This window comes from Mytilus galloprovincialis, chromosome 5, assembly GCF_965363235.1.
Source record: "Mytilus galloprovincialis chromosome 5, xbMytGall1.hap1.1, whole genome shotgun sequence".
Classification (NCBI taxonomy): domain Eukaryota; kingdom Metazoa; phylum Mollusca; class Bivalvia; order Mytilida; family Mytilidae; genus Mytilus; species Mytilus galloprovincialis.
In genome coordinates this window covers 26424390-26444911 of record NC_134842.1, presented here as the reverse complement: position 1 = coordinate 26444911, position 20522 = coordinate 26424390, and the positions used below count along the sequence as shown (strand labels likewise).

Genomic DNA, 20522 nt, shown 5'->3' with positions numbered 1-20522 from the left:
CTGTTGGAATTACCTGGTATTTTGTAGATTTTATTTGGTGCTTTTTAAGTTCATTAAATTAATTACTATTCATTAATTATTTCATGGCATAGAGAATAACAACTAGATACAATATCACTTAATGGCATTTTTACAGGTTCAATGATTTCCTGAAAAGTGCTTAAGTTTTTGTGACTAATAATTGTAAAATTTCAGACAAAAATCCTCTGCATGAGAATCAAATAAGATGAAAAACAATCTTTGGGGAAATTCCCTATACTGAGAATCCAAAAAATTGCATTTCTCCTATGTCCTTTAATTTTGCATGAGTTGTCACCCATTTCTTTCATTTTGCATGAGTTGTTTCCCATTATTTGAAAGGAGTAGGTTCAGTAACACTCCTTTTTGGCCCCAAAATATAGCAGTTTTAGAAAATTGTGAAAATGTACTCTTTAAGCTATATTTTGGAAAGTAAAATGCTTCTGCTACATAAACATGAGCTGTTTTTGACAATACAATGCACAAATATAGCGTTCTAGCATCATTAAGTTATGCTAAATTACTGAAATCTTCAAAATTAACATTTTTGTTAATTTTTAGATGGTTTCCAACTGAAATGAAAGTGGCCGCATTTGTGTTCATTCGTAATATTGAAATGTAAGTTGTATTTGATGATAATACAAAACATATATAAAGGTTGAGGATGAACACGGATGCGGCCACTTTCATTTTTGACAAAAACATCTGAAAAGTGATGTTTTTTTGCATATTTGATAGATTTTTCATATTTAAGCTGGAATCAGAGCGTTTTTAAAGAGTAAATCAGTTAAAATCTTTCACATAAACTAATCTTATCAATTGAAATAGACACTTAAGTGTTTAAAAAGTGTCCAAAAACTTTCGTTAGATGAACCTGAAATTTGAGGCCAAAATCGGCCCTTACCAGACCTACTCCTTTGCACGAGTTGTCTCTAATTTCAATAATTTTGCATGAGTTGTCTCTAGTTTCTTCAATTTAGCATGAGTTATCTCCTATTTCTTTTATTTTACATGAGTTGTCTCCCATTTCTTTAAATTTGAAAGAGTTGTCTCCAAGTGGTGTATTTATGTATTGTAAAATATGCATTTATAATTTCTTATTATGAAACAATACAATTATATATGAAGCAACTTTAAAAAGAGGTTTGCAGAATATTATATATCAAAAACATATTAAAATGTCAGTGTAGAAAAAATTGCTCTGACATACATTTTTTTGGAGAAGTTTTTTCTCATTATAAAAATATGTAGATGTGGTATGATTGCAAATGAGAGAAATATCAACCAGAGGTTAATGACAAAGATAAAGTAGTTGTAGGTCACAGTACAACCTTCAACCATGAGAATGCAATTTTATCTCTAATTTTTCAACATTGTTTCAACTAAGTTTTTTTTACAGAAAATTATTCTCTGCAAGTACAATTTCATACTTGGAATCTATACATCTCTCCACTTCTGACAATATTGTCTACTGTCCCACCAAATATATACATGGCATCACCCACTACTGAGGCAGCATGGAACAGTCGACCAGTAGGAACCTGCAATAAATACAGCAATTATTATACTTTGGATACATATTTTTTTTGTGAGTACCAATATCATGGATTTAGCTAAATCTGAATATTTGTGGATTCTTAATTTCATGGTTTTGACAAATTCAGTACACAAGACTTTGATAAATGGTACTTTATTGATCATTTATATTTGTGGCTAACTTATAACTAACAAATTTATGAAAATTAGTGCCCAATGTATTATAATGAATACATAGTATTACATTGGTTGCAATAAATTACATTGATTTCCCAGTTTAAATAAAAACCGATAATTTCACATGAGAAATAAACGTGGTTATTTCACTCTCTGACGTCATACAACAATAGGCGTTGTCAAGACGTCAATAACGGCGGATCAAAACAAATTGTGAATGGCTTGCGTAGAAAAAAGATATAGTTCCTTACATGTTTTACATTAATTTCTTTAAAAAAAAAAGCCATTTGCCAATGTAATAAAAAGAATAACTAATTAAAGAATTCAAATTTCGAAAAATATTCAACTCGTGACCGAACAACACTGATAATTAACTCATGCGCTACGCGCATTCGTGAATTTAAAATGTGTTGTTCGGTCACGCGTTGAATATTTTTCTCTATTTGAATTCTTCGATTAGTTATTCTATAAGTATTTATTCATTACATCATATAAATATACTTAACTTTACTTTATATGTCTTGATTTCAAGATATTCAGTTTACCCATTTGTTGTCCATATTGTTCAGTTTAATTCTAGTTTCATAAGGTATTCAAATCATAACCTCTCTATTACTTTTACATTTTCTTTTATTTTGCTAAGGATTTAAGAGCTGTATATATATATAAACGCCTAAAAAGTGTACATAACAACACCAATGATATAAAAAGGAACTATAAATGTAATTATTTATAAATATTTCGGATAACAGATATCCTTCGTCAGTCAGATTCTGATGTTAAATGAATCATCTTTAAGTCTTCTTAGATTAAACTTTTACTAAATCTTGAAATCTATACAATAAAAAAAGCAAATACAGTAGTAGATTTGTTTTAATATATTCTTATATACCATACCTGACTATTAGAGGACGGGTAAATAACAGACCAAGTCTGAGAATCTAAATCAAAACTGAAATTATAAATAAAACATATAGATAATAGTATAATCAATATCTGCTTAAGATCAGAGAAAGTTTACTCCCTGTAATTATCTTTGTTTTAGTTTTGTTATTTTGCTAATATTAAATCTTTCCTAGTATATGGAAAGGATGATGCTTTCATATTTGAACAGTTGGTTCTTTTGTTCTTAAGGATGTTCGCTGCTCAGTATCGAAATAAAAAACTTTTCATAAAACTAGTATGTAATGATAGGGAATAAATTGAGGAATGAAAAAAGCAAAAAAAATATAGGGGTCAATGTGCTTGTTTTCGAGATATTAGCCATTGGAATTTTGGCGGGAAAACATTCTCTCTTGATTTTTCATTGCTTTATCATTGACCAGTTAAAGTTCTCAAATACTATTAAAAAATAAATAAAATTTATAAGACTTTTACAAATGACTTATAATTATACATGTAAAAGATTTATAAAAAGAACAATGGGGGTTCATGGGGATTTTTTTTAAGGCATTCAAATGGATAAAACCAGAGGATTCTGAAAATCTGACAAAAATTCCAAAACATGACAAGCAGACATCCTTAAGATAATTTCTCTTCTGGGTTTTACATTAATTTTATCATGTTATCTAACTGATATCTTGATGTTCCTCTTGGTGGTTTTATGCTATTATTGACAATAAGTAATTTGAAACTTAGAATAACTGAAATACAGGAACTGGTACATGTTGACAATAAAATAATAGCTATTTAAAGAAAGTATAATTCTGACAACAATTTGAGATATGAAAATACATGATTATAAAATATGTGAAAATTTATAAATAATGAATATATTTAATACAATAAACCCAAATTGAATATTTTTTCCAATTTGTACCTACCAATGTAAATCATTAGGTAGTGTCTGCCCTGTCGCACCACCAAAAACATACAGATTTCTGTCAAAGGCCACTACTGTATGACCATATCTCTTCTCTGGTGGGGGTGGGGCACCATGTAATATGTGCTCTGTTGAGATTCTTGTCCATCTACATAACAAAATAATTAGTTGCAACAAATCAAGCATTGGTTGATTAAAAGAAATGGCGGATTTTAAACTCTAAACCTCTGGTCAGTGTTGTCATCTTCAATTATGAATTCTCTAAATTTCTGAATAGCCCCAGTCTTACTTAAATAAATGTATTCCATTTCCAAAGCACTTATGTAATTTTTTTTTAAAGAAGGCTACAAAAGAGCTATCCTTCAAATTTTATACACATTTCTAAAGTATTTGTAAAAATACAGCAACTACTTATAAGAAAATCTATTAAGTCAATATAGAAAAAGAGAATATAGGTCAATGAACTGAAATAAATTCATACATGTATATCCAAACTCCGGTTACAGATTTATGTCCTATAAATGTCTGATGGTACTGCCATGCATGTGTAGTCTTCAAAGGACATCCAATATACTTTATGCATATATATCACTTACTCATTTTGATTAAATCTGAACTGGAATAGGTTATTAGTAATTTTAGCACCACTCTGTCCAGAGAACACAAACATGGAATCCCTAGCCACAGCTAAAGCAAAGTTGCAACAGGTTGGTGGTATATGCCCTTTCTGATTTACCTACGAATAACATTACAATAATACTAAATGAGCATTCACTACCTGCAAATGAGGTAAGTTTACAAACAAAGGATGCAGAAATTGGTTTACCAATGAATTCAATGATATATCATTTACATTTACAGGGTGTGTCTAAGTATTTGTACAATTCACAGCCAATATTGTTTGAGTGTTGTATTGCTGTCATCTACCTGGCTCTAACGCTAAGCAGGAACCCAGTTGTCAGGAAATGGTTTAAACTAAAGAAATGAGTCTACAAATCAAACACATACTTCGAAGACTTAGACTTGTATTCCAACTGTCTCTTATCACCATCACCAAAAAAAACACTTTTCACATATTATGTTTAAATATAGCACTCAATGATGAAAATCAGAGTGATTGATTTTTGCCTATGCTATAGGCAATCTTTATTTTAATGTAAAAATTACTAAAAACTAACTAATTACTGAAGAACCCCTAGCAATATCTAGGTAGTCAGAAGCAAACACTTTGATATTCCATAATTTATAATCATTCAATGTGATCAAATTCTTAAGGTACACCCACCTGAAAAAAAACCAACACTCTCTTCCAATCAATTAATGTGATTTTTTCACTGAAAAAGTATAAAAAATTTAAGTGTTTAAATTCAATATTAAAATGATACATGATATCAGCTATGTGCTTACTTTTTCCCAAAAAGGAGTTTCAGACAGGGACACAGTCCACATATCATTCAGTCTAGCATTCCCATCATATCCTGCAAATATCCATAGCTTACATCCATAGACAGCAGCTCCATGGGCAGCTCTAGCTACTGGTTTCCTGGTAAAAAATTATGTCTTTTAAAGTTTAGAAATAATTACTAAAGACATTTTGAACAATCATTTAATTTTTATCTTTTATATGAATTTGAATTTAATCTATCTGTTTCAATCTCTTTTAAACGTGTATTTTTCTTGGAGAACACAGATATATTTCATAGAGTGAGCCATAGTCCTGTTCCCAAGACTTCAGCCTTTTTCCATGAATGTTTGATCAAATTTGTAAATTGATACATATAAAGATTTTTTTATTTGTAACACTAGTTAAAACTAGATAGTCAGGATTTTCTAACTCTTCTCAGGGTTCTCGCTAAGGCGAGTCCATGAGTCCTGGACTCATCAAAATCTGTCTGGACTCACCATTTTCAAAACTGGTGAGTCCACAGATGCATCAAGATTAAAATATTTTGTATAAACTGAACGCAGTTAAACAAAAATATTAAATATCATCATTTTATAGCAAAAGTTTAAAAGTCCTCTGAATTTAATGTCATTTTATTGCTCTATTAGGCCATGGAGAATAAAATATTTACATTATATTGCAATAAAATATCTTCTTTTTGCTGTTGGACTCACCATCGCCAAAAATGACAAGTCCCTGGACTCGCTCTTAAAAATCTTTAGTGAGAACCCTGTCTTCTAGGACACTCAATTTCTTCACAGCTTTTCTTTGGGAAAATTTTGATTAATGATTCATGGCCTGTTTCTGTTGGCAGTTGTGTAGTCTGCCCTTTTGGCTTATGATTAATTGGTGTTTAATACCACTATAACACTATAATGCTGTTTTGTGGCTGTCAGTTTTTATTGGTGGAGGAAGCCGGAGTGTCTGGAGAAAAACCATCCTGCGGTAAGAAAACTGACAATCCTAGCTTGATAGTTAATTTATATAGGAGTTCCTTTGACTTTTGATTTTTGATTGTGACATGGATTTTTTAAACAAGGATTATAGTATGCATGTATGAAATAAATCAACCTACCTTCCTTCAAACCTCCATTCTAACCACTGACATTTATCAAAATTGTACTCAAACAAATCATTTTTATTGGTCAGGTTAGAATTTGAATGTATATCTCCTGTGTAACCACCTACAGAGAGAAATACATTTAAACATGAGATTCAATTAAAACCATAATGAAAGAAATCTATCTTTAAAACATGTTTTAATGTATTGGAGGCTTTGGGGTTTCAAAGTAAATATAAAGTCTTTCACAGAGGTTCTCAATACTACTCATGTAGAAATTTCACTATTTTTTTTTTTACAAAGGAGTTTGCTGAATATATAAAGGAAAGCTTAAGGTGGTACCTAACACTACAGGGAGATAACTCTGTAAAATCAGCTAAACGTTTTAATTACGTTGTGTTGTAAAGGGAATATTAAGCTTCTCTATGATCAAAATAAGTGTTTGTCAAACTGTTATATAACCAGTGTAATTTTTCTGATTAAACGGTTGGTTCAAATTTTTTGAAATTTTTGTATTTTTGTCAAAGGGTCATAGTAAATACTTTGTCAAAATTTTATGAAAATTAAACGAGCCAAATTAATTTTAGTTAAAGTGTTGGGTACCACCTTAAGAGCATGGGATTATTGTTGAAATGTTTGTAGAATTGTGTGTATTTGGAATCTCTTTTATGAGCATAAAACTGTTACATATATGTACTAACCAAAAACAAACATGCTCCCTTCGTGAACGACAGCAGAATGGTGATATCTTTGTGCTGGTGGGGATCCTGTTGTAAACGCCCTATAAGGAAAATAATACATTTTTAATTCCATTCAAGCTATCTCCAATTTTTCTTAATATGTATATAAATTAATTGTTGACAGACATCATCTGTATGTAAAATGCAGTGGCGGATCAAGACATTTTAATAAGTTTGGGCCCAATAACTGCCTAAGAGGGGGCCCGCTTGCGTCACTCTTCAGTGATTCCCTATATAATCAACCAAAATTTTCCCATAAAACAGGGGCAAGGGACCCCTGGGCCATCCCCCTAAATCTGCCTCTGAAATGGTTTAAATTCTAAACTATAAATGAATCATGAATCATGAAGGGAGGGGAACTAACACAGTAATGAGATGAGGGTATGCAAATACAACTGCATACAAAACCCTATACTTACCAAATGTGGCATCCATTAAACTGACCAAATCAAAACCTTAAACCTGTAAGCTATGCAAAAGTCTATATGAAAATGAGAAGTGATTATACTGTCAGATACAACCATTAACTTTTGTATGAGGTTACAATCTTTCACAAATTGTAGAAACAAACAACATCATCGCTTGAAGCAGCATGCCTTCATTGTCTTAGTCTCAATCTCATTACTTTTTTTCACAAAAGAAAAATAATACTGCTATGATGGAATATCTTACCTTCCCCATGATTTATCTTTGATGTTGAAGATCAGGAGATCATTGAGCATGGTATGTCTGTAATTATAAAATACATTGTGTATTTAATGTGTTTAGTCAAAAGTATTTATGAAATTACATTGTACATGTCTTGCATCAAATTTGGTGTAATCATAAAATTACCCTGTGTAGTTAATGTGTTAAATTTTATGTAACTATACAATTACATTGTAACGTTCATGTATCAAATACAATATAATTATAAAACTACATGGTGCAGTTCATGTGTAAAATCTCATGTAATTTTTACATTGTCATGCTTATAGTGAATCTGATAAAATAGTAAAGAATATCTGACACATATTTTGTTACCTGTGAGCAGGAAAGGGTAATAAAATTATGTCCAACATAAAATATAAAATGCACAAGAACACATATATTTACATGTCACTATGAATTAACAATTAATCAATCAATCTAATTTGGTTTGGAAATTAAGCTGCACTTGTGAGGGCCCTCATGGGGTTTTTGATTATGTGATTACTTGGCCGATTTTTTAATGATTATTTGATTATTAAGCCAAATATTTCATGATTATTTGATTACTTAGGACTGTATTTTTAGTTTATGATTATTTGATTACTAAAGATAAGCAAATATTTAATGATTATGTGATTATATTGGCAAAAAAATGGTGATTATGTGATTACTAGGACCCCCCCCCCCCCCCCATGAGGGCCTCACTTGTAGAAAACTTATTGCAAATAGAATTGCAGAGTCAACAGTTATGTTGTTTACTGAACCCAGAAATTTAGATATGATGCAGGTAATCTTATTCTAGAATGTAATGACCTCAAATTTTGTGGGACCATGCATAAGTGACCCTTAGTGGTAGTATTGTAAATAAAGGTATCTCTCATATTGTACTTGGTGTCTTTTTTGTTGTGAATAATGTATATAAATTCTCTGCCATGTCGGGTCTGTTTGTTAGATTTTTTTTTCTGCTTTGATCTGATGAGTTAAGCCTTTTACAACTGATTTCTATAATTGCTCTTACATGTATATTGTACTGTAACACAACTGTTGACCCTTACAACATGTTTAACACCGCCTCTATAAGTGAGACCATAACTTTTCTTCATATTTTTCATTTTGAGGCTTTTTTTTTTTATAGCTGAGCCTGACTATAGGGTATAGGTTTTACTTCATGTTGAAGGCTGTGGCCTATATTTGCTTACATCCACTTCATTTGAACCTAGGTGATATTTGTCTCATTGGCAATCATCCTAATTTCTTGAATGTTTAGCATTTGATTAACGCATGTTTTGGGAATACAATTTAATCATACATCTCATATTATCCATATTCACAGATCGTTTATGATCCTCCACAAGCCAGACTTACCCATTGTCTCCCCCAAATACATAGATGGCATCTTTATAAGCTACTACTGTATGTTTACTTCTCCTGAAAATAAATGATAAATATAAAATTTTGGACACTCTCAAAATATATAAAAATCATTGTTTAAGCTTTTTAAATCCAATTTGAAATGGGGGGGGGGGGGGGGGGGGGAGCTTATCAAATGATTTTGAGACAGTCCGTGAAAGATTTGGATATTGCAACTTATTACTAATTAATTAATAAAATATAAAGATATTCCTTGTCTCACTCCTGAATTTTTTGACATATATTACATCTTTAATTAACTGTTCATGTGTTGTATGTATTTCTTTTGTTATTGCTTGACCCTTATGGGTGTTATTTTTGAGTAAAATTATACATTATTGGAAGTTATCATATTTAATAAATATGATATGTATTTAATAAATATGATATGTATTTAATAAATATGATATGTAGATTTTCATTATCAAGCCAATAGATGCAGTGAGTATACCTGGCTCCAACAAATTCATCACATTCTGGCATACGTGTCCATCTGTGTACAGTTTCAAATGGCCCAAAGTCTAATGTAAGACCTTCTGTATTTTCTGGCCAACAAGAATGGTCTAAATCTAAACCAGGTGTATTAGCCACTGCCATTGGCTAATTTTCTTCAATTGTTCAATGCTTCATTTTTCTGAAAAAAAGACACAGGTTTTAATGATGTTATTTCATACATTTTGTAAGTCAAATGAAAGTGTGTGGCTGCATTTTGTTTGTTTTAATAAGAATGAATTGTGATACTTTCATGGCTTTTACTCAATTGTTTGGATTTTTAGTCTCCATCTAGATATTTTGTATATACATGATATATTGGATATAGGGAGTTTATTGAGGTGGGAATTTCAGGATTTTGTTAGTCATGGCAGAAACCAATAGTTTGTAAGAATAGTTTGAAGTTAGGAACACTTCTTGCTTTTATAGACCGTAGCACATATATGAACCCAATCCATCTCAAGTGGCAAACACTGTTACTTTAATAACAGGCTGAGCCATGAGCGCATGATACGCCCTTCGCTTTTTCACAGAATAAAGTTCAATTACTTTCCTAATTTCTTGTCAGAAATTCATGAAAAACTGGAGAGAGGTTATTACATACATGTATATCTTTGTAGATATAAACCAGTCACCAAAGTGTCATGATAACTGCTGAAAGCATTGTCAGAAAACTGCAATATTCACCCTTTTAGTCGAGCCTTCAACTTTTGTTGAAAAAGAAAGATTTAGGGATTCTACATTCCGTCTTCGTCAGCGTCCACAAATATTCACTCTGTGGTTAAAGTTTATGAAATTTTAATAACTTTCTTAAAGTAGCCTGGATTTCTACCAAACTTGGACAAAAGCTTGTTTATGATTATACATTTAAGATAGTATCCAGAAGTAAATTTTGTAAAAAAAAAAATCCTGGATGTTTACCAAACTTGGACAGAAGCTACCTATATATACTCACAATCTAAAGATACATGTAGTATCAAGTGGAATATTTAATTAATTTTTTCCTCATTTTTGTTGAGCCTGCAATTAACAGCAAAAGTAGGCGAGACACTGGGTTCTGCGGAACCCTTACAATTTTTTTTTTGTAAAAAAAAACACAACTCTGTAACGTATAATCTAAAATTTATTAAAAAACGAAAGGGAGCATCAGAGTTCTGTCAATAGATATAAACTATTCACCAAAGTTTCAGAAAAACTGCTGAAGCATTTTTAAAGTTAATGTCATAAATTCCCGTTTTTTAATGAATAAAACCCCATAACTCAAAAATGGAAAATCTTAAATTCATATTTTATACTTATTGTCTGAAAACTGGAATCTCCCCCTTTTATAATGAAAAAAACCCAAAAAACTTCAAATTCATAATTTACAAAAAAAAACGTAAGGGAGCTAACATCAATGACGGTGGTAAAGGGTTATTTTCGTGCAATGTGTTTCCCCATTATTATTTCACTTGCAGCCGTGAAAAAGGTTCTTTGTTCACTGAAATCGGTAAAAAGATCATTGTGCAAGAAATTTTTAATTGTTCTTTCAAAGTGAAATGGCAAATTTTGTTTCGCGTTCTTCCATGAAACCACCTCTTTACGCCCCTCATTAATAGATATAAACGATTCACCAAAGTTTCATGTGAATTGTTTCAAGTGTTTTAGAGTAACTGTCACGACATGTTGACAGTTTTGCAGTAATGTATGAAAAGGATTTTGATCTGTCTAAATGTTGTAAGGATGTTTAGATGTGATATGGGGACGAAGTCCCCAATAATGGTAGAAAAATAAAAATAAAATAAAAAAAATTAAAAAAAAAGAATTTTTCATTCTACTAATGAACTCAAAATCGTTATCTTTTTTTTTCAGATATACTTCCTGTTCCGGTTTTCCCCACATTCACACAGAAATCTGCTTCCTTTTCAGGTCTTGTTTGCATGAGACTTTGAATAAAATATATATTTATCAGTCTACATGTACATGGTCTAGTAAAATATAAGATTGGAACTCAATACAAATTCATTTTTAATAATTGTTTGATATGAAAAAAACGTTACTTGATGAAAGCGTTTCTTTTGTCTACTTTGAATATGATGTCATAACTTAAAGAATGTCACGGCTGAATCCCTAACAACAGAACCAAAATCGGGAATGTTACAGTATTTCCGTTTCTTTTATCAATATGTTTGAATAAAAAAAATAATGCATACAGACTTCTTCCCCATTCACAGGTTATGTCTGCCTCATTGTAATAGATGTGCTTTCATTGCTTTGATGTGCCTGATTAATTTCCTTAATTTGGACAGATTAATTATTTAGTATTTAAATGTTTATTTTAAGTTAAATTTGATTTAAAAATAGTATGATAAAAGTAAAGAATGTTAATTTAACTGTTTTAGTATTTAACATAATGTTTTAAGAATATTTATTTATTCAACTTTTCTTCAGTACCTTTTCTGTTAAAGTTAGCCTGATTAATGACAAGTTAAGAATATCATTTGATATTCAGTCGGAGTCTGCCTTACACAGGCCTCCAAATACTAGAAGGACTGTATCAGTCTACTTGAGTCTAGAGTTAGTCACCACTTCGGTGCAGCTCACCAGAGTTAATCACCCCTTTTTGGTGCAATTTCACTACTTTAAATACACAACACGAAGCTATTTTAATTTACTTTTAAGACTAACTCTGGGAACACTTTATTTTCATTTTACATTTGATATTACTCTATTTTTGAACTCCATTTAAGAAAGTTTTCTGACTCCTGTTTATTTCCGACTTTGTTTAATACATGCAATTATTGTACATTTGTAAATAAACTATAGTTTCATTTGATTTCTAGTCTGCTGTTCAGCCATTATCTGATATCAGGTATCTCGCTGGTCGAATAGGGGCAAAGTACAGGCCACTACACGTCCCGGGAGGTGTCGTCACCGACCCCCTCTGTTACACTCATATTAAATATTGATAATTGTATTGAATACATATTTACTTTCTTTATATATGTTAGACTCAGATCTACGTCCGGCCTCTAATCAACGTCCGTTCCTCAAATCGACGGCCGTTTCTCAAATAGACGTCCAAGTCTGACGTTACATTATTTTGATACTCTAATCGACGTCCAATGTGACGGCATGTATTGACAAAACTACGTCCGATTGGTTTTAGTCGTTTTTAATCAATGTCCAATATCAATAATTAATAATTAAAAGTACTGGAAACAATTGCTTACACTTATACATGTACATGTTTGTATGGTTTAAACATTTATACATATTTACATATAGTTTTTTTTCAACCCGAAACAGGTATCATGCATATTAAACTTTATCGAATCGATATACATAGTAGTGTGTCATTCTTAATCATGTTAAAATGACATCCATGGAAATGTATGTCAAGGAGAAAACAACCTAACGATAAAGAAACCCGAACGACATCTAGAGGGCATTATTCAATCTTTAACCAATAGACAATATAAAGAAGTACAGCCAAATATTTTTTTAGCATTATAATTCGGATATTTTTCAACACATTTCTGTTCTTCACCTGTAGTGTAACTTATACGCAATAAATTGGCATTATGTTTTATGTAGTGCTGTTACACAACTGTTCTCATATTCGCAAGAAATTGGCATTCAGTTTTATGTTGTGCTGTTACACAACTGTTTAAGGTAAAGTACTCACACAAATTTTTAACCCCGACATATTCTTTATGGTCCTGTAGTGAAGTGGTTTTCGATGGTTTGTGTCTGTCATATTTTTTTTAATTTTTTTTTTATAGATAAGACCGTCAATTTTATAATTTGAATTGTTTACATTATTCACATCTCCTTATTTTTATGTAACCTCTAAAATAACAAAAATGATATCACATCCTGTTAACATATTAAGTCTAGTATGACAATATTTATATAAATCTTTAAAAAACATTTTTTGAAAATAGATTCATTTGTCACACATAATATGTTCAAAGGTCTAAAGATTTCATCTGCTGTCGGTTCTGGTCAATTTTGTATTCTGTGTCCAAAACGGACGTTGATTAGAGGACTTACAAATTGGACGTCGATTAGAGAAGCCAAAACATGGACGTCAATTAGGCAGACATAGCATTGGCCGTCGATTTGGAATGTTATTTTATTGTGACGTAAGATTTGGACGTCGATTTGAGGAATGGACATTGATTAGAGACTGGACGTCGATCTGAGTCTTACATATATATGATTGTTAATCGTTTTTCTGTCTGGAGTTTTATTTGAAGTACCCCATACACTGTATGATATCCAGAACCACTCCCTGTACACAACAAAAATACAACTACAGGTACCGAATTAACTAGGTCCCAATTTGACTAGGTGCAGAACTGACTATGACTGGTGCCGATTTGACTATGAGCCGAAGTGACTAAAACAGTAGAAATCCATGTTTTGTGTGCATTTTGTCTCTTTTTAGAACTTTTTCCTGTTTGAATATTATTTATTGAACTGAAAAAAAAAACGTGTACCGTCTGTTATACTTTACTGATCTCATACCATAAATTCCATTTGTCTTCTCGTTTTTTATCAATTCATCTACATTTTAACGGCATTTTCTGGTTTTCGAGGCCCTAATTTTTATTCTTTCATGTGTTTACAAAATGACCGGAAGTGGTGATCGGAACTCCTCGTTCCTGAGCTATCCGAAAGCACTCATGTGCTGTTTGTTTACTTTTTGATCACTGTTGATAGCAGATTAGAAAGAAATGGATTGATGACCCAAACTATTAATTGACAGTCAAAATGGCGATAGTTTTCACGTTGATAGTGTCATCCGTCATTTTGTTTTCTATTTACTACTTGGCTACTAAGTTTTCAGAATGGTTTTTGTGGACATCAAAAAGAAACAAAATGATAGAAAGTTTTCCAGGAAGACCGGCTCATTTGATTTGGGGAAACCTGAAAGAAGTTTGTAACTTATTAAGTAGTAATAAACTTGATGAAAATTTGCCATTGCAATGATTTTTCTGATCAGATACCTATATCTATACATTAATTTATACTTATTCCTAGTCTTTAGCATTTTTACACTAGGCAGAGGGGCGTAAGCTGGGAACAGTATATCTAATATATATGTTCCTGGCGTAAGTTACCTCCGCTGCGTAACAAATGAAGGACCTTTGTAAAGACATGGGAATTGAGCCATTTTATTTTGCAAGAATTCTGGAATAGCAATTTAAATCGTACAGAATTTAGAATTTAATTATATCTTGATGTGGGAAAGGACACATTATTTAAGGGCATACGATTCAGTTACAGGGGAGGTAATGTAAATTGTTATTTTTGCGACGTCAAACTATGACATATCGGGAAAAGATTCTGTTTTTGACTGATTTTTATCATTCAAACTTATTTAACTTGAAAACGAGTTGACGCATGGACCCCTCTTTTTTAAAATACCATTTGGTTTGATTACGTAAGAAGATTGGGTGTGCCAATTTTCGTCAATAGTGCAATTATTTTAAATTTGATAAATATACAGCAAAAAATTATGTTTTTTTCTACATTTGTGAACATTTGATAAATATGAGTGACTTGAAAAAAACAAATTGCACAAATTTAAAGGATGTTTATATAAGATAATTTGACAAAAAACAGCTTGTGTTTATCTTTTAAAACAAAAAAGTTATGTATTTCTGTCAAAGGAAAAATACGTTCACAAATCCTTTTGAGCAAATATATAAAATTTAGACCTCATTTTACTCAAAAAGTAGCACATGAACTTCAGGTATATTTTTTATTACATATTTGATTTAATCAGGCAAAAAATAGCTGATATGCAAATTTTCAGCAAAATTTCAATATTTGATCAAAACTATTGTATACCCTTAAGTGGAATATGGGATTTAATTTTGTGAGGATGTTTTTTGTCACACCATTACCTCTTAAATTATTAAAAATTACCTACAAAACCACAAAATTGAAGAGATATCAGCAGCATCATGATCAGTACAATCTTCAGAGAAAGTTGAACAAAAATTATTTCATGGGCAACATATTGTTCTTAAGAATATTGATGAAAGATTATAAATGAATTTAACAGAGATAATCATATATCAATGTATATCATGTGTATCTTTCTTAAATAGAGAGATGTTTTTCTAAAACAGCAATCTCCAACCTCTTCATTAATCAATTTACTTGTAAATTTGAAAGATGAACAAGATGAACAAACCAACACTAAATATGCTGTACATGTACTAAAAAAGTACACCCTGAAAATACTTCATACCAAACATTGGTATACATTGTACCTCATAGGATACCACATCAACATGCCAATGGATTGTCTGTCTGGTTTACTGTGAGATTTTGGTTTGTTCCATGACCTGATTAGCATGATTAGATCAAAGACTTGAAAATTAGTATTTTCTTCTCTTTTGACAAGCATTTGGAATCAATGATTGATAGCAAGTCTTGTTGGTCGTGGAGTCAGAATTCTATATTTGTCCTAGTAGAGTGATATGTCTTCCTGCCAGCTGTAACCTTGTAAACTAGTACGATAATAATTTTGTTCATCACATGTGTGTCAGCCTAGCACAGCTCATATTTTATCAACATGTTCTCATTCAATAGTGCATGAAAAATTGGCCACTGGACTTTAAACCAATCGATGAAAAAGAACAAACTTACAATATGGATGATTAAAATTGCGATTGTAAACATGATTCTCATGAACATGTTAAAATCATCTGAAGTCATTTTTTTTCTTTTCCAATGATAGTACAAGTTTATAGTAAATTGTCACCATATTCAACTGAACATGTGCCTGAATAATTATTTGATTCAACTACATGTATGTCGTACAAACATTAAGTACATGCACATATATATTCTATTGAGCTTAAATTTAAATATTTTAGTATCCAGGTCCAAACGAGGCAGGTTTGCAGTGGACTAAAGAATGGGTGGCAGAATTTCCATGGGCATCTAGATTTTGGCTTGGACCATTTATTCCACTGATCTGTATATATCATCCTGATACAACTAAATTAGTTCTAAAATCCTCGGGTAAATATTACTAAATTTACTATCTGTTTATAGTTCCCAGGTATTAACGATGAAGGGCTCAAGTTCCAGAGAGAAGAGACTAGATTATTTCCAAAAGTGACTCGTGGTTGGTTAGGACCCTTTTTGCCAATGCTATTTGTCTACCATCCAGAAACTACCAAAATTGTCTTGAAATCATCAGGTATGTTTCAATCCTTCCAGTGAATAAATTCCCAGTGGCTGTCCAATTTCACTGCCTTTTTCCACTGTCTACCCAAACCCATACTTTTACAACCTTATCGTGTTAATTACAAACTATAAAAAGACAACAACATCTAGCAGTGTTAACTTCCTTTATTTATTATATTTATTGATCATTTGTTCTTGCTTATACCATGTATACATGCATGTAATATTTGCCACTGGACAAACAATAATTCAATCAATGTTACTCATGAAACACTTTAACATATTAACAACACACATCAGCAAAAGATATGGTATTGGTAAAAGTTCTGTCCTTGAATAAAAATGATTTACCTGTTACCAATTGCAGTTAGGGATCATGTGATGCATGAACAAAAATATTGGGGTCAAACGTCAAGGTGACAGCAAGCATGCAATCACAGATGCCTGTTTATGTTTGTTAAGTAAAGTAATTAACAAAAAATACCATATGTTTTTTTAAGTTCTAAATTAATAAACACAATTTACTCTAAATCCTTTATATTGGACTATGATAGTAACTTTTATTTTGTCATATATGTTTACAGAGCCAAAGTCCCATAATGCTTACAGACTGATAGAGCCATGGATTGGGACAGGGTTATTGGTTGCTAATGGAGGCAAATGGAAGAGGAATCGTCGTCTGCTTACACCAGCTTTCCACTTTGATGTTCTTAAAAATTACCAATTGATAATGAACAAGACATCAGATATATTGCTGGTATTTAAAAAATTAGATTTCCATTTTTTTGTTATCATATATGTGTTATTGCTGACATATTATGCATATTAAAAAGAATACTATATTGACCAAATATTCCATAAAAAAAGAGCTTCAGAATTATGGGAATACATTTTATGCTAATATTGTTAAATTAGGTCATGTATATTCAAGAACTGAAAAATTGGCAAAGTAATAAATATAGCAACATCAACCAAGATATAACAAAAATCAAATTCTTCAACTATTGAAACTCTGTTTGTCTAGAAATATATGCCATACATACATTATTGGTACCAAATAGAAACTGCTGTATAAAAAGGCAACAGAAGTTTACCCGTGTTTTAAACTCTTAAATCCAATTAGAATATACCTATAAAAAGAGAAATCTGAAAGATATTACAAGAACTTCAAACAGTAATGTGACTGTATGGCATCTGTGCCATGTATGTTATGTTATACAAGGGAAATAAGAAGCTCAGAACATAAGGTTATACACAATTGAAACAAATTAAAAGGTGCAATACCGTTTAATGGACACAAAACAGATATATGTGAACAGCAAACACAAAATTTAATATCTTAATTAAGTTTTATTCCATATAAACAACCAATTTGAGAGTGATGTTAGGTTCGCTGGAAGGGTTACCATATCTGCTGTACTGATAATCATTTTTGTATTTCAGACAAAACTTGAGAATTATGCTGAGACTGGTGAGATATTTGAGGTGTTTTCCAACATCAGTATGTTTACATTAGATACCATGCTTCAGTCAGCTTTTGCTTATGAAATTGATTGTCAGACTACAGGGTGAGTTATAATAGGGTAATGTTTATACCACGTAGCAAGATAAAAACACTGAATTGTTTTACATTTGTCATTTTGCGGTCTTTAACAACTGACTATGCAGTATGGGCTTTGCTCATTGTTGAAGGCCTATAGTTGTTAATTTATGAATCATTTGGTCTCTTGTGAAGACTGCTTTATTTTTATATCATTATTGTTATCTGTTTAGAGGGTAACATCTTTATAGATCTTTATGATTTAAGCAGAATATGTTACCAATATTTTTTGGTTGGTGTACGTTGGCTTGATTTCTAAGCATTAACAAGATAGCGTTACTGAGTATTGGATGCATTTTAATTTGTAATTTATAACAAATATTTATGTCAGCAATGATTTTTTTTGAGATTTTATAATGTATAACATTCTTTAAGCAAAAAATGAGCAGTAAAATTTGAAATATGTTTCAGTGTTAAAATATGAAATAAATGGAATTAAGTTTGTTAATTTACTGATTGAGATTAAGCAGAAGGCGGATGATTGAGATCTCAATTTTTTTTTTATTCTGTAACATTTTCGCGTGCTTCTCTCAAGTTAGAAACTTCATCAGTAGTTATTGTACTATTGATTCATTTATTTTTCTTGGAAACCGATTTTCTTGGATTGAGGAAAACTTGCATCTTCTTTTGTGGTTTTGTTAAAGTCTGTATTCAACTCAAAATCAAATGTGTACTTTGTTGAACATTTAGATTTGTGGTTCACCTGTAATAAGGAAATCCATAAAAATTGGTATCCCATGAATAAGAATAAATCAATAGCATGTCCAATTTTAATGGGTTTTTTTTTTTGTTATTTTGAGAACTGGGTTTTGATGACAGATCAGTGATTGCTTTTATCATCCATAATTTTACTGTTGTACCTTTTACTTTTATTATCTATTACAATGTTGTTTTCTTTACACTTGTTACATTACAGGGAAAACCATCCTTATGTTGTAGCTGTACATGAACTTGTAGAACTGGTCACAGAAAGATTTTTGTAAGTACTTGTAGAATATTTCTTATTTCTTACATCAAAATATGGACCATACTTACATCAATCATCCTTTGTGACTTTGTTTCAATTTATTTTATATCCAGTAAATAATCAACAGTGCAACTCATATTAGATACTAAAAATTCAGAAATAATCGTAATTTTTGAAGAATGAAAAAAATATAGTTATAGATTATCATTGATCATCTCAACGAGATTTATTTCTCGCTTGAGCCGGGACAGCGAATGCAAGGAAGGCAATCGAGTTGAGATGACCAATGATAATCTGTTTATTGCTATTTTACCTATGATGACGTTGTCAATTTCATGTCAATTTCGTTATCAACGTCACGTGCCTGCTTAGTTGTTAAGTAGCGAGTAGCATGATATGAAAAATTATCACAAAAAAAGATCAAAGAAAAAATGCACAAAATAGCGATAATATAAATCATTGTGCTTTCAGGAAAAGCTGCATACAGATATTTGTATCAGATATCAAAATTTTATACTCATCAAATGAAATGGCATTTGTAGCATTAATAAAAACTTTAAAATAATTTCTGAATTAACAGTACCCAGTACCTCATTTTGATTTTTGTTAAAGTCAAAGTGATAAATTAAAGGCAGTCTAGTCTGGATGACAAAGTAGAGATGATGATTAATAAATATTCTATCTTATTGCAGGAAACCATGGTTACACAATGACCTTATATATCTGTTGACCACAGATGGTAGAAAGTTTAAGAAACATTGTGACTTTGTTCATAAAGTGGCAGAGGATATAATATCAAAAAGAAGAAAAGCTATAGTATGTATTTCATTCCTATAAATAGCAAGTATGTCTTAAAATTACTGCAAAAATATTTCCAAAATAAACTTAATTTTATTTTTGAAAGTTAGTTTACTGTTTCTGATTCTCTGATCTGTAGTGAATACAGCCGAAGAAAGGCCTAGGTATGTCTTAATTATTTACTGTGGAAATGAAAGGAGTAGGTCTGGTAAGGACCAATTTTGGCCTCAAATTTCAGGTTTATCTGACGAAAGATTTTGACCACTTTTTAAACACTTAAGTGTCTATTTTATTTGAATTAATAAGTGTATGTGAAAGATTTTAACAGATTTAGTCATTAAAAACGATCCGATTCAAGCTCAAATATGAAAAATCTACCTAATATGCCGAAAAATGTCACTTTTCAGATGGTTTTTGGTAAAAATGAAAGTGGCCGCATCCGTGTTAATCCTCAACCTTTATATATGTTATGTATTATCATAAAATACAACTTACATTTCAATATTAAGGATGAACACGAATGCGGCCACTTTCGTTTTACACGAAAACCGTCTAAAATTTAACTAAAATGCTA

At 31.1% G+C, this 20522-nt stretch overlaps 2 protein-coding genes across 3 annotated transcripts in view; one reads left to right on the top strand and one right to left on the bottom strand.

The window, feature by feature from the left end:
- LOC143075494 (leucine-zipper-like transcriptional regulator 1) overlaps positions 1-14045 on the bottom strand; it is a 28896-nt gene extending 14851 nt beyond the window's left edge. Inside the window, exons 1-11 of the mRNA XM_076250924.1 lie at positions 13902-14045; positions 9349-9531; positions 8853-8915; positions 7470-7526; positions 6759-6838; positions 6073-6181; positions 4961-5096; positions 4150-4289; positions 3555-3701; positions 2629-2683; positions 1449-1559 (exon numbers count right to left, since the gene is read on the bottom strand). Of these exons, the coding sequence (XP_076107039.1) occupies positions 1449-1559; positions 2629-2683; positions 3555-3701; positions 4150-4289; positions 4961-5096; positions 6073-6181; positions 6759-6838; positions 7470-7526; positions 8853-8915; positions 9349-9494 (1044 nt within the window). The 5' untranslated portion in view covers positions 9495-9531; positions 13902-14045. The remainder of the gene's footprint in view (positions 1-1448; positions 1560-2628; positions 2684-3554; positions 3702-4149; positions 4290-4960; positions 5097-6072; positions 6182-6758; positions 6839-7469; positions 7527-8852; positions 8916-9348; positions 9532-13901) is intronic.
- Positions 14042-20522, top strand: part of LOC143075493 (ultra-long-chain fatty acid omega-hydroxylase-like) — a 30156-nt gene continuing 23675 nt past the window's right edge. The window contains exons 1-6 of one of the 2 annotated variants that reach the window (XM_076250922.1): positions 14042-14312; positions 16449-16596; positions 17168-17340; positions 18027-18151; positions 19100-19162; positions 19843-19966. In XM_076250922.1, coding sequence (XP_076107037.1) covers positions 14148-14312; positions 16449-16596; positions 17168-17340; positions 18027-18151; positions 19100-19162; positions 19843-19966 — 798 coding nt within the window. In that variant the 5' untranslated portion in view covers positions 14042-14147. Of the gene's footprint in view, positions 14313-16267; positions 16416-16448; positions 16597-17167; positions 17341-18026; positions 18152-19099; positions 19163-19842; positions 19967-20522 lie in introns of both variants that reach the window. The other variant, XM_076250923.1, reaches the window with a different exon arrangement.